We start from the raw sequence: 13,253 nt of genomic DNA on the forward strand, positions 1-13,253 counted from the left end.
TATCAATCTTTATGTGTTCCATTTCATTTCTGACAACTTCCAATTTTCCTAAATTCATACTTCATACATTCCACGTTCCAATGATCAATGGATGTCTGCGGCTGTTTCTCCTCAATTTGAGTGGTGCTACATCAGTAAATGGAGGTCTCGGAAGCTTTACCTTATCCATAGTAGCAAGGCTGGGTTTACTCAGATGATTCAGCTCTTTCCCACTCCTATTCCGAGAGCCTTCTAACCTAACTGGACTACTCATAACGTTGCGCAGTAATGTATCAAATGCTGTTTCTTTGCTATTCATGTTTTCCCTGGCCAATTCTTTGAGAAGTGGATGGCCTCTTACTTCTTCCTAGTCTGTCTCAGTCTATAAGCTGGGCTGATGATACCTGTGGCACCACGTGCATCCTGCTGGGTTTGAAACACCAGTGGCTCAGCCTCAAAACTCGCATCAACATGTCACCACATCTTACTGAAGATAATTCAGAAACGGTTCCAGCAATATATTGACAGAGAACTTCCAAAAATGGAAGCTGGATTCAGAAGAAGATTTAGAATGAGGGATATCATTGCTGATGTCAGTGGATCTTGGCTCAAAGTAAAGAATACCAGAAAGATGTTTACTTGTGTTTTATTGACTATGAAAAAGCATGTAATTGTGTGGATCATAACAAACTGTAGATAACACTGAGAAGAATGGGAATTCCAAAGCACTTAGTTGTACTCAGGAGGAACCTGTACATAGACCAGGAGGCTGTCATTCCAACAGAAAAAGGGGACACTGCATGGTTTAAAATCAAGAAGGGAGTACGTCAGAGTTTTATCCTTTCACCACACTTATTCAATTTGTATGCTGAGCAAATAATCCAAGAAGCTGGACTATACAAAGAAGAACACGACATCAGGATTGGAGGAAGAATCAATAACAACCTGCAATATGCTGACGACACACCTTTGCTTGCTGAAAGTGAGGATGACTTGAACCACTTACTGATGAGGATTGAAGAATATAGTCTGCAGTATGGATTACATCTCAATATAAAGGAAACAAAAAATCCTCACACCTGCATCTATAAGCAGCATCACGATAAATGGAGAAAAGACTGAAATTGTCAAAGACTTCACATTACTCGGTTCTACAACTGGCGCCAATGGAAGCAGCAGTCAGGACATCAGACAACGTATAGCACTGGGCAAATTAGCTGCAAAGGATCTCTTTCAAGTGCTGAAGAGCAAAGATGTCTCCTTGAGGACTAAGATGTGCCTGACACAAGCTACAGTATTTTCAATCGCCTCATATCCATGTGAGAGCTGGACAACGAATAAAGAAGACTGAAAAAGAATTAATGCTTTTGTGCTCTGGTGTTGGCAAAGAATGCTAAAAGTACCATGGACTGATAAAAGAACTAACAGGTCTGTCCTAGAGGAAGTGTAGCCGGAATGCTGGAGTAAAGAATGGCCAGACTTCGTCTCACCTACTTTGGTCACGCTGTCAGAAGGGCCCATTCCCTGGAGAAGGATGTCATGCTTGGTAAGTGGAGGATTGATGAAAGAGGGGAAAGGACCTCAACAAGATGGACTGACACAGTGGCAGCGGTGAGGGGCTCAAGTATAGCAAGAATCATGGAGACAGCGCAGGACCCGGTGGTGTTTCGTTCTGCTGTACATAGGGTCACTATGAGTCAGAGATGACTGAATGGCACCTAACAACAACAACATATATGCCTAATAAATGAAATACAAATGAACTCAGCATACTCACTGTGGTTAAGTTGGATCCGACTCATCGCGACCCCTCCCTGCGTTTCAGAGGCATATCACTATGGAAGTAGATTGCCCAACATTCCTGCTGAGGAGTGGCTGGTGGCTTTGAACCGCCACCCTTCTGGTTAGCAGTCAAATGCTTTAGGCACTATGCATACATTAGAAAAAAAGCATTCCAAATACTATTAAAGCTCTCCTTGTGTTTCTCAGTACATCTCTCTGCTTCTCTCCCACAGAAACTACCATCCTCAGTTACGGTTATTACTCCTTGCTTTTATTGTTTACTATATATATAAGCATCCCTAAACATTATTTTTGCTTGTGTCTGACCTTTATACAAATGGCATACAAGTTTCCTTCCATGAATTCTTATGCTACATTTCTGGGATTCATTACTCTTTATGAGTGCAAGTGTATTTCCTCATTTTCACTGCTGTTCATTATGCCACTGAAAGACTGTATTTATCACCTCCACTAAATGGGGTTGTTTCCAACTTTTTGTTTTCACTGTGCTGCAATAAATATTCATGACCATGTACCTAGTGCAGATACACAGGTTTCTCTAGGGCAGAGCTTTTTCAAGGGGTGTGCCAGGGCTGGGATACCAAATCACATTAGCCTTAGTGGTAGCGCTGTGGGAAATGATGTCTCTACCTAGAGCAACGTAATCCATTTAGCCCACTATTGCAAACAAATTGCCATCACTTGTTTTAAGTGCTGTACTTCTAAGCAGGTTAGGAAGAGGTATTCTAGGGGTCTCTCTATTCAAAGTGTAGTATATAGACTAAATAGTATCTCTCACAGAACTTGTTAGAATGTAGAATCTTAGGTCAGGGTCTACCAGACCTGCATCTCAACAGGATCTTAGGTGGCTCATATGTAAAGTCTGAGGTCTTCTCTATGGTGTATAGAAGTGGAATCATCACTGGGTTTTAGGATGTGGTTATCTTCAATTCCACCAATACCAAATTTTCCTTCTACCAACGTCTAAGAGTTTCCTGTTACTCTATATTCTTTCCATCCTTCGATGTTGCTGGACTTTCAAATTTTCACCCACATGCTGCTAGGCATACGAAGACATTATGTTCTAGTTTTAATTTCCATTTCTCTGATTATTAGTGAGGTTGCTTATGTTTTAATTTCATCTTCTGTGAAATGCCTGTCGTGTATTCGTCTCTTGTGTGGTTGGTCTTTTGCTTACAAATTTGTATGTTACTTAATATTGAAGAGATATTCTTAATTAGAAATCAAGTGTATCACTGTTATCTTTTATGGCTAGCTCTATGTGTGCCGTCTTTAAAGGAATCCTTCCCTACTCCCAAGGTTCTAAAGGTAGTCTCCCAATTATCTTTAAAAAGTTGTAACATTTTGGCTTTTACACCTAAATACTTATTTCACATGCAATTTATTTTATACAGTGAAAATTCATTCTTCAGACTGCTGTTCAAGCATCACTTCATCAGGGAAGACTTTCCTAACCTTCATGACTCAGGTCAAAAGTGCTGAGTAAGCTCTCTAAGCTCCATTGTTTCTCTGCTCTGAGATGCTTAAATAATTACAGCAATTTTACATTCATTTGTGTTTTTGTGAATAATGTCTGCTTCCCCAAGTAGACTGCAAACTTCATCAGGATCAAGTTTTTAACTCATTATTTTATCTCCCAACACTAGAACAACTCCTGACAAACTGGCTTTCAAATATTTGTTGAATGATTGGAAACAAGGACTACAAACATTAAAGACTATAATAACATTCCAACTTTGACAGTCAGTATTACATTTCAACTTGATCAGGTTATGATCCCCAGTGGTTTGACATACATTGGACTGATTGCTGTTCCATGTTGTTGTTAGGTGTGGTCGAGTTGGCTCTGATTCATAGTGACCCTATGTACAACAGAATGAAACACTACTGGTCAGACCAAGGATGATACCCTTTTCCAAGGAATGGTCCCTTCTGACAACATTACCAAAGTAGGTAAGTTGAAGTCTGGCCACTCTCGCTTCCAAGGAGCATTCCAGTATTCCAGTTGCACTTCTTCCAGGACAGACTTGTTCGTTCTTCTGGTACTCTGCAGTACTTTCAGTATTCTTCATCGGCATCACAATTCAAAAGTATCAACTCTTTTTTGGTCTTCCTTAGTCATTATCCAGCTTTCACATGCACATGAGGCAACTGAAACTACCATGGCTTGAGTTAGACACACCTTAGTCTTCAAAGTGGCATATTTGCTCTTCAACACCTTGTTGTTGTCAGGTGCCATCAAGTTGGCTCTGACTCATAGTGACTCTGTGTACAACAAAATGAAACACTGCCCAGTCCTGTGCCAGCCTCATAATCCTTGCTATACCAGAGTCCATTATTGCAGCCATTATGTCAAGCCATCTTGTTGAGGGCTTTCCCCCTTTTTCACTGACCCTCCCTCCACTTAACCAAGCATGTTAGTCTTCTCCAGGAAGTTCCTTTTGACAACGTGGCCAAAGTAGGTGAGACGAAATCTGGCCATTCTCACTTCCAAGGAGCATTCTGGCTGCACTTCCTCCAGGACACATTTGTTAGTTCTTCTAGCAGTCCATGGTATTCTCAGTATTCTTTGCCAACACCACAATTCAAGGCATCAACTCTTCTTAGGTCTTCCTTAGTCACTGTCCAGCTTTTACATGCATATGAGGCGAATGAAAATACCATGGCTTGGGTTAGTTACATCTTTGTCTTCAAAGTGACATCTTTGCTTCTAAACACTTTAAAGAGGTCTTTTGCAGCAGATTTGCTCAGTGCAATACAACACATGATTTTTTGACTACTGCTTCCACTGGTGTTGATCGTGGATTCCAGTAAAATGAAATTGCTAAAAACTTCAATCTATTTTCCATTTATCATGTTGGTTACTGGCCCAGTTATAAGGATTTTTGTTTTCTTTATGCTGCAGTGTAATTCACATGCAGACCGTAGTCTTTGATTTTCATCAGTAACTGCTTCTAGTCATCTTTACTTTCAGCAAGCAAGGCTGTATCATCTGTACATTGTAGTTTGTGAATAAGCCTTCTTCCAATCCTGATGTGACATTCTTCATATAGTCCAGCTTCTCCAATTATTTGCTCAGAGTACAGATTAAATGAATATGGTGAAAGAATACAATCCTGATGCACTCCCTTGCTCATTTTAAACTAGGCAGTATCCCCTTGTTTTGTCTGAACAACAGCCTGTTGGTCTGTGGACAGGTTCCTCATGAGCATAATTAATTGTTCTGGAATTCCCATTCTTTGCAATGCTACCCATAATTTGTTATGATCCACACAGTTGAATGTCTTTGCATGGTCAGTAATAACAAGTAAACACCTTTCTGATATTCTTTGCTTTCAGCCAAGATCCATGTGACATGAGCATATCCCTCATTTCATGCCCTCCTCTGAACCCAGCTTGAATTTCTCAAAGTTCTCTGTCAAAATACTGCTGCAACAATTTTTTAATTATCTTCAGCAAAATTTTACTTGGATGTGATATTAATAATATTGTTCAATAACTTCCACATTCTGTTTGATCATCTTTATTTGGAATGAGCACAAATATCTATTTCTTCCAGTCATTTGTCTTGCTAGCTGTCTGCCAAATTTCTTGGCACAAATGAGTAAATGCCTCCATCACTGCATCCAATTGTTGATACATCTCAATGGGTAGCCAGTCAATTCCTGGAGCCTTGTTTTTCTTTAGTGCAGCTTAGACTTTTTCCTTCAAAGGTTACATGTCAACCAATTCTTCTAAACTCGTGGAATATACACGGAAAATTGGATGTTGTCAAAAATGAAATGGAATGCATAAAGATTGATATCCTAGGCATTATTAAGCTAAAATGGACTGGTATTGGCCATTCTGAATGGAACAATAACATGGGCTACTATACTGGGAATACAAACTGAAGAGGAATGGTGTCGCATTCACTGTTGAAAAGAACATTTCATGATCCATCCTGAAACACAATGCTGTCAGTGATAGGCTAATATTCATATGCCTTAGAAGACTAGTTAATAGTACTATTATTCAAATTTATGCACAAAGCACTAAAGCCAAACATGAAGAAATTGAAGACTTTTACCAACTTCTGCAGTCAAAATTGTCCAAACATGCAGTCATTACTGGTGATTGGAGTGCAAAAGTCAGAAACAAAGAAGCATCAGTAGTTGGAAAATAGGGACTTGGTGACAGAAATGACACTGGAAATTGCATGATAGGATTTTGCAAAACCAATGACTTATTTGTTGCAAATACTTTTTTTAACAACATATATGTGGACTTCGCCAGATGGAATACACAGGAATCAAACTGACTACTTATGTGGAAAGAGGTGATGGAGAAGCTCAATATCATCAGTCAGAACAAGGCCAGGAGCTGACTATGGAACAGACCATCAACTGCTCATATGCAAGTTCAAATTGAAACTGAAGAAAATGAAAACAAGTCCATGACAGCCAAAATATGACTTGGATTATATCCCACCTGAATTTATAGACCATCTGAAGAACAGCTTTGATGCACTTAACTTTTTATCTCTCAAGAGATAAAAAGGCGCTCTGGTAGCATAGTGGCTAAAGCACTTGACTGCTAACCAGAAGGCTGGTGGTTCAAACCCACCAGCCACTCCTCGGAAGGAAGGTTGGGCAATCCTACTTCCGTAGTGATACTGCCTTGGAAACCCAAGGAGGGGTCGCTATGAGTTGGGCCTCAACAGCACATACAACAACAACAAACAAGAGATAAAAAGAGCAGAAGGAGGGGCCACCTACTACCATCAAGGAACAGCCAGGAGCAGAGTATGTCCTCTGACCCAGGGTCACTGTGCTAGGATCCTCCTAGGACCAAGACACACAGAGAGAAAGGTTTCTCCTAAAGCTCGCATTCTGAATTAAGACTTCAAGCCTCCTAAACTGTTAAGAGAGTAACATTGTTTTTTTAAAACTATTCACTTTTAGTATTTCTGTTATAGCAGCAGTAAATAACCAAGGCAGTTACTATGAGTGGGAATCAACTTGATGGCAATGAGATAGCAAGTGACATATAAATGGAAGCCTGTCAGTGTGACCACCCTCTTCCATTTTCTCTCACTTCTTGTATTCAACTGTGACTTGATGCTTAGAGGTACATTATCTTGTTTCTATAAAACAACATGCTAAGAATGGCAGGGTAGAAAGAGAGAATACTGAGGATATCTGGATCCAATGTCCAAACTTCTTGTCCAGACTTCTTATTATGTGGCAAAAACACTCCTTTTGTTTAAACCACTATTACTTGCTCATAGCTGAAAGTATTTCTAAACAACACAGCAACGACAGGTTAGATCATCTCAAATGGAGAGTTCAGATATAATATTCTAAAGTTCTCATATTAAATAATCTAATTATCCAGGGAAGAATATTTTTCCACAACACCTTTGACTGACTATCCAGACTCTAATATACAATCTAAAGGCATCGTTATAATTAAGAAAACTATCACAGCTTTGGTAGCATAGTGGCTAAGGCACTTGACTGCTAACCAGAAGGCTGGCGGTTCAAACCCACCAGCCACTCCTCGGAAGGAAGGTTGGGCAATCCTACTTCCGTAGTGTACTGCCTCGGAAACCCAAGGAGGGGTCGCTATGAGTCGGGGCCGACTTGACGGCAAATAACAACAACAACAACAACAACATCACAGCTTTATTTACTCTCCCCATTCTTTATGGACATTTTCATTCAACTGGAGAGTGGACTCTGTTAAGTTCAAGTTCACAAGGTTTAATTAAAATGAGGATAGCCTATGGAAACTCCACATTTAAAAAGACCATATTACCTTACACACAGAATTTTTAAACTAATAAATTTAACCACATTTTGGTTTAGGAAAGTCAAAAAGACTTAAGTGTATTCATTCTTCCATTGCCCTATCCTTTTATCTTAACTTACCAATTTAGGAATGAGAAAACACCTGCTTAAATATGAAGGAAATACACCTTCTGTGAAAGTCACTAATAGAGGCTAACCAAGAGAAGCCAGTTTAGTGCTGCGGGCCATCATCCTTTCCACAGTGAGGAGCACTGCTGGAAAAAGAACTGTCTCTAAGGTTGAACAAATATAAAAAGAAATATAAGAGGCCAGTAAAGCACTTCCCCATATGGGTCATCCTCTTTTGCCTTATACCTAACTCATTTTAAGAAAACTGTAGGGGCATGAAACATCAATAAATATTGACTGAGATTCCAGTTATAGTAAGGAACTAGAACAGACAAGCAAATGGTTCAGTGATTAATTATGAATAGAGCAGGAGGATACTGTATAAGTAATACAATAAATATAATACAAAAGCAGCTAATTTCCATTTTTTCTATTAAGCAATGTTATCTCTAATCATGCAAATAATAACCTAATTGGAAATGGACTGATACTCTATTATGCTTTGGTAAATTTTTCATTCAACCTACCAATGTGCGTTGGGTTGTTGGTGGCTGTAGCCAGGGATCCAGTGTGATTTCGCATGAGATTGTCTTGGGTTGACTGAAGACCTGGAGCTGACCATGATAGAGTACTGTATCCTGAAAGACTCTGCTGCTGCTGCTGTTGTGATAGTGGTGGGAGTGGTGATGGTTGACTGATAGGTGTATTTTGACCAGAAAATGAATTATCTTTAACTGGCCTGATAGTGGGAACATTCTGTGAGGTAAACACTTGCCCATATGGATCACCGGCAGGCAGAGAGGGATATGAAACACTAGGATACGCAGCATTAGAAACAGTTGATACACCATAATTACCACAAGTAGAGGGAAATCCCTGAGAAGCAACAGAAGAGTTGGCAGAGTACATGGCTGGATTACTGTAGTGATTCACAAAAGAGTATGGCTGGTAGGCACTCGTATGCAAATGGGATGCTGATGATGCAGCACCTTGGAAAGATCCTGAAGTAGATCCTACAATATGCGGGGCAGGCGGGCCCCTACCATATATCTGCTGTGCTCCCGGTTGTTGGTTCACTGGGCTAGAAGTCATCGCACTTTGTGTTGGTACTGGATAGAGACCAGAGTAGTAATCACCACACTGGCTATCCGATGGCAATGAGGTCATTTTCCCAGGTCCTTGAGAGTGATGTCCTGAGGGAGTAATATAGTTTTGAGGATGCAGTCCATACCCAGATGAAACTTGCATTTGACTCTGTGCTGGACCTGAAAAAGAAAAAGAAGTATTTAGTGGGACTGGTTCACACGCTCACTCACTCACTGCCATCGAGTTGATTCAACTCATAGAGACTCCTCCTTGGGTTTCCGAGGCGTTATCTCTACAGAAGCAGATTGCCCAATCTTCCTTCTGAGGAGTGGCTGGTGGAGTTGAACCGCCAGCCTTCTGGTCAGCAGTCAAGTGCCTTAGGCACTATGCTACCAGAGCAGAGGTGATGGTATATCACTTCCAAGATTAATGGAAAAAAAACAACAAAAAGAGACTGTGGTATCACTTTTGGACTCTGGCTTTTTCTCCTATTACTCAGTCTGGGGGAAGTAAGCTGCCATAATTTGAGCAGCCCTTTAGAGAAAGAAGCCTGTGCTCTGAGGAAATGAACTTTATGGCAAAGAGCCAGAGAAAAACAACACTCACTGCTTGCCAACAATCCTAAGAGTGGCACTGGAAGCAGAGCATTCAAACTCAGTTGAGTCTTGAAATGACCACAGCCCCAGCTAATAGCCTGAATCTCCCAAGACACACTAAGCCAAAATCACCCAGCTAGGATGTTCCTGAATTACTGTCTCTCAAAAACTATGAGAAACAGTTCTTTAAGTTGCTAAGTTTTGGTGTATTTTGTTATACTGTGATAAATAACCTATATACTCAGTCTAGAAGGAGTTCAAATAGTTTTTTAGCTTTTGTTAAAAATAAAAAATACTATAATAATTACAATAACAACAACATAATAATAATAATATACCTATTGTAAAATGAACAAAAAACAAAACTGTGGTGTTGGCTAAGAATACTTAATATATCGTGGCCTGCCAGAAGAACAATTAAATCAGTTTCAGAAGACGACATCATGGTTGGTAAAGCAGAGGGCCAAAGAAAAAACAAGGGAAATCAATGATACTGATCAACACAATACTGATCAACTCAATGTTTGACATTGGACTCAAACATACCAATGATTATGAAGCTGTTGCAGGATAGGGCAGTTCCATTTTGTTATGCATAAGATGCATAAGGTCACTGTGAGTCAGGGCTGACTCAACTGCAACTGACAGCAGCAACACTAACAACAAAAATTCAAATAATTAAGAGTATAAAGTAAAAAGTAAAAGTTCCTCTTTCTCACTGGTAGCTGACATCCTATTTCCAGAGTAGCTGCAATTAAGTTTCTTGTGTATCCTTTGGGAATTTTTAATGCATATACAGGTATGTGTCGCTTAACTTCAGTTTGGGCAATGTTGGTCCTAGTGCATATATGTCCATCGTCGCATAAAGGGCTTTTCTAATTTTTAAAATAGAAAGTAATTCTCCTTTTGTTTATTATTCCTCCCTAATAATGCCTAACGCACTTCACTGCTAAACAGAAGGCTGGAGGTTCAAACCCATCCGCTACTCCTCAGAAGAAAGGTTGGGCAATCTACTTCTGTAGTGATACCGCCTCAGAAACCCGAAGAGGGGTCATTAGCAGCAGGATCCAACTCCACGGCAATGAGTCAATAGTGCTTAAGGCACCTGACTGCTAACCAGAAGGCTGGTGGTTCCAAACCCATCAGCCACTCCTCAGAAGGTTAGGCAATCTACTTCTGTAGTGATTACCACCTCAGAAACCCAAGGAGGGGTCGTTATGAGTCAGGTCTCTGATTCGATGGCAGATAACAACAACAATATTTTTGAAGACCCCCAAAGCCCCAGAGTGCAGGAGCAGTGGGGCTCCAAGGTGTATACCACTCCCCACAGTGCCTCTGCCTTTTCCTCTTCCTTCCCTTCCTCCTGACTTCATCCACCCACCCAGAAGCCAGGCAGCCTTTCACTCCCACAACAGGCCAATGCCTGCTCATCTGGGGTGCTTGCAGGCTCCTGGCTCTAGGGAGCAGTGGCTATATTCGACCAGGAAGCAGCTGGATCAATAGGGCAGCGACAAGCAGGGCCACCACTGCAAGCCACATTGCTGACACTCACAACCTGCTCCCCATCACCCCACTTTACACCTTTTCCCCCCTGCACCTAGATGTGTGCAAAATCCCAATCCAGATGTGGATACAGCTTTCAGGCTTTGTCTGCTGGGCTCCCACAGGTTTTAGTACAATAGGGGTTCATGGGGATTTAACTACAGATTGTACAGGGACTTCCTGTATATAACATGGTATTCACACAATATCCAAATCGCATAACATCCTATTTCACAGAATGTATTGTGGATAGTCTAGTGATGTAGTGTCTAAGGCATTTGACTGTTAACCAGAGGCTGGCGGTTCAAACCCACCAGCCACTCCTCGGAAAGAAGACTGGACAATCTATTCCTTAGAGATACCACCTTGGAAACCCAAGGAGGGGTTGCTATGAGTTGGCATCGACTCAACGGCATTGAGTTTTTTTTTATTATGGGCAGTGACGCATACCTATACATAAGCATATAAAAGTATTGCAGGGCAGTGAATTACTTAATATGGTCCTTGTAGGCATAGTCTTTGTGACTCCCACACAATGACTGGATTGGACTATGCAAACAAAGTGTCTGTGGCCTACCAGAGATTGGACAGCTTGCTGCTAATGCAAATAAGGAGCATAGAACCTTTGGGGGGACATGCAAATAGGGTGCACAGAACCCTAGTGAGAGGATTGATCAGTTTCGTCATCCCACGATGCTTAAAGGGAGGCATGGGGAGAGAGAGAAAAGAGCTATAACAAGGAAGACAGAGACAGTGGTGCAGTAGTAGCAAGAGCAATGCAAGTGACAGCAGGAGACTAGTTGTAGACAGCGGTGGTGGGACTTGCTGACCCACTGAATTAAGAGCTGTGATAAATGCCTGATGAGGCTCTGAGAAGAGCCCAGCAGCAGAGGTGAGAAGAAGCTGTTGTGATCAAGAACTGTCCCTGAGTTGTTCCTATTACTTTTGAGTCATTCCTGATTCTGAGTTGTACCCTGTTATTCCCCTGATAAACCACTTCACTATAAGTACGTTTATTAGGTCTTTGAGACCATGCAGCAAACTACCGAACCCAAAGACTACAGGGTGAATAATGAGGGGAAAGGAAGTAGCTGATGTTAAGAAATGATGGAATGGTACAGCAGTTTAGAAAAGTTGGACATTTGGCACATCTTTAACCTCTGCCTCACAGGCCATCACCTTTACGCTGATCCTTATAAAAGAAATTACTCATTTAAGTACATACACACTTTTAAAATAACAACAACACATAAATAGGATCATACTATAGGAGCTCTGGTAGCATAGTGATTAAGGCACTTGACTGCTAACCAGAAGGCTGTTGGTTCAAACCCACCAGCCACTCCTCGGAAGAAAAGTTGGGCAATCCTACTTCCGTAGTGATAACGCCTCGGAAACCCAAGGAAGGGTCGCTATGAGTCGGGGCCGACTCAACGGCAAATAACAACAACATAGGAGCTCTGGTAGCATAGTGCCTTAGGCACCTGACTGCTAACCAGAAGGCTGGTGGTTCAAACTCACCAGCTACACTTCAGAAGGAAAGTTGGGCAGTCTACTTCAGTGTTGATACTACCTCGGAAACCCAAGGAGGGGTCACTATCAGTTGGGTCCAACTCGATGACACACAACAATAACATCATCAACATGGTTCTGCAACTTGCTTTATTTATGATATCCTAGAGACCCCTCCTTGGGTTTCCAAGGCGGTATCAACAATGAAGTAGACTGCCCAATCTTCCTCCTGAGGAATGGCTGATGGGTTTGAACCGCCAGCTTTCTGGTTAGCAGTCAAATGACTTAGGCACTACACCACCTCGTCCGTACTATCATATATAAAATCTTCATCATTCTATTTAAAAATCTACACAGTACTTCATTGCACAGGTACAATATTATTTACTAAATATCCAGTGATAAATATTTACTTCAGGAGGTGAACAAAGAGAGAGAGTGAGTGAATTCTGTAATGAATCTATAGGATAAGTTCCTTAACGTGAAACTGGAGGTTCCAAAGGTTTGTGCTGTTAAAACTATTATTGCCAAATATCTCACCAAAAAATCTATTAATTTGTATCTCCCATCAATAATGCTTAAGAATGCCTCATTTTCCCAAAAGTGAACATCATCAAATATTTTAAATCTTGCCAATCTGGTAAGTGACAAATGGTTTAGTCTCCAGTATTGAACTGTGGGTGATACCCAGAGAACCTACTCAAATATTGCAAAAAGGGCAAGGAGGCCACAGGTTTCAACCTCCTCTAATCCCACAAGAGGAAGACAGAATCACCATCAATAGCCCAAGGCCTATTCCTGCCAGGCCAGACATGCTGCCTCCCTTCAGCCCTTT

General features: G+C 41.1%; 1 protein-coding gene across 1 annotated transcript in view; it reads right to left on the reverse strand.

The window, feature by feature from the left end:
• SEC24B (SEC24 homolog B, COPII coat complex component) overlaps positions 1–13,253 on the reverse strand; it is a 148,714-nt gene that overhangs the window by 75,557 nt on the left and 59,904 nt on the right. Inside the window, exon 2 of the mRNA XM_042780928.1 lies at positions 8,218–8,947. Coding sequence (XP_042636862.1) covers positions 8,218–8,947 — 730 coding nt within the window. The remainder of the gene's footprint in view (positions 1–8,217; positions 8,948–13,253) is intronic.

This window comes from Orycteropus afer, unplaced genomic scaffold (genome assembly GCF_000298275.1).
Source record: "Orycteropus afer afer isolate SDZICR_OR568_19922 unplaced genomic scaffold, OryAfe1.0 scaffold00071, whole genome shotgun sequence".
Classification (NCBI taxonomy): domain Eukaryota; kingdom Metazoa; phylum Chordata; class Mammalia; order Tubulidentata; family Orycteropodidae; genus Orycteropus; species Orycteropus afer.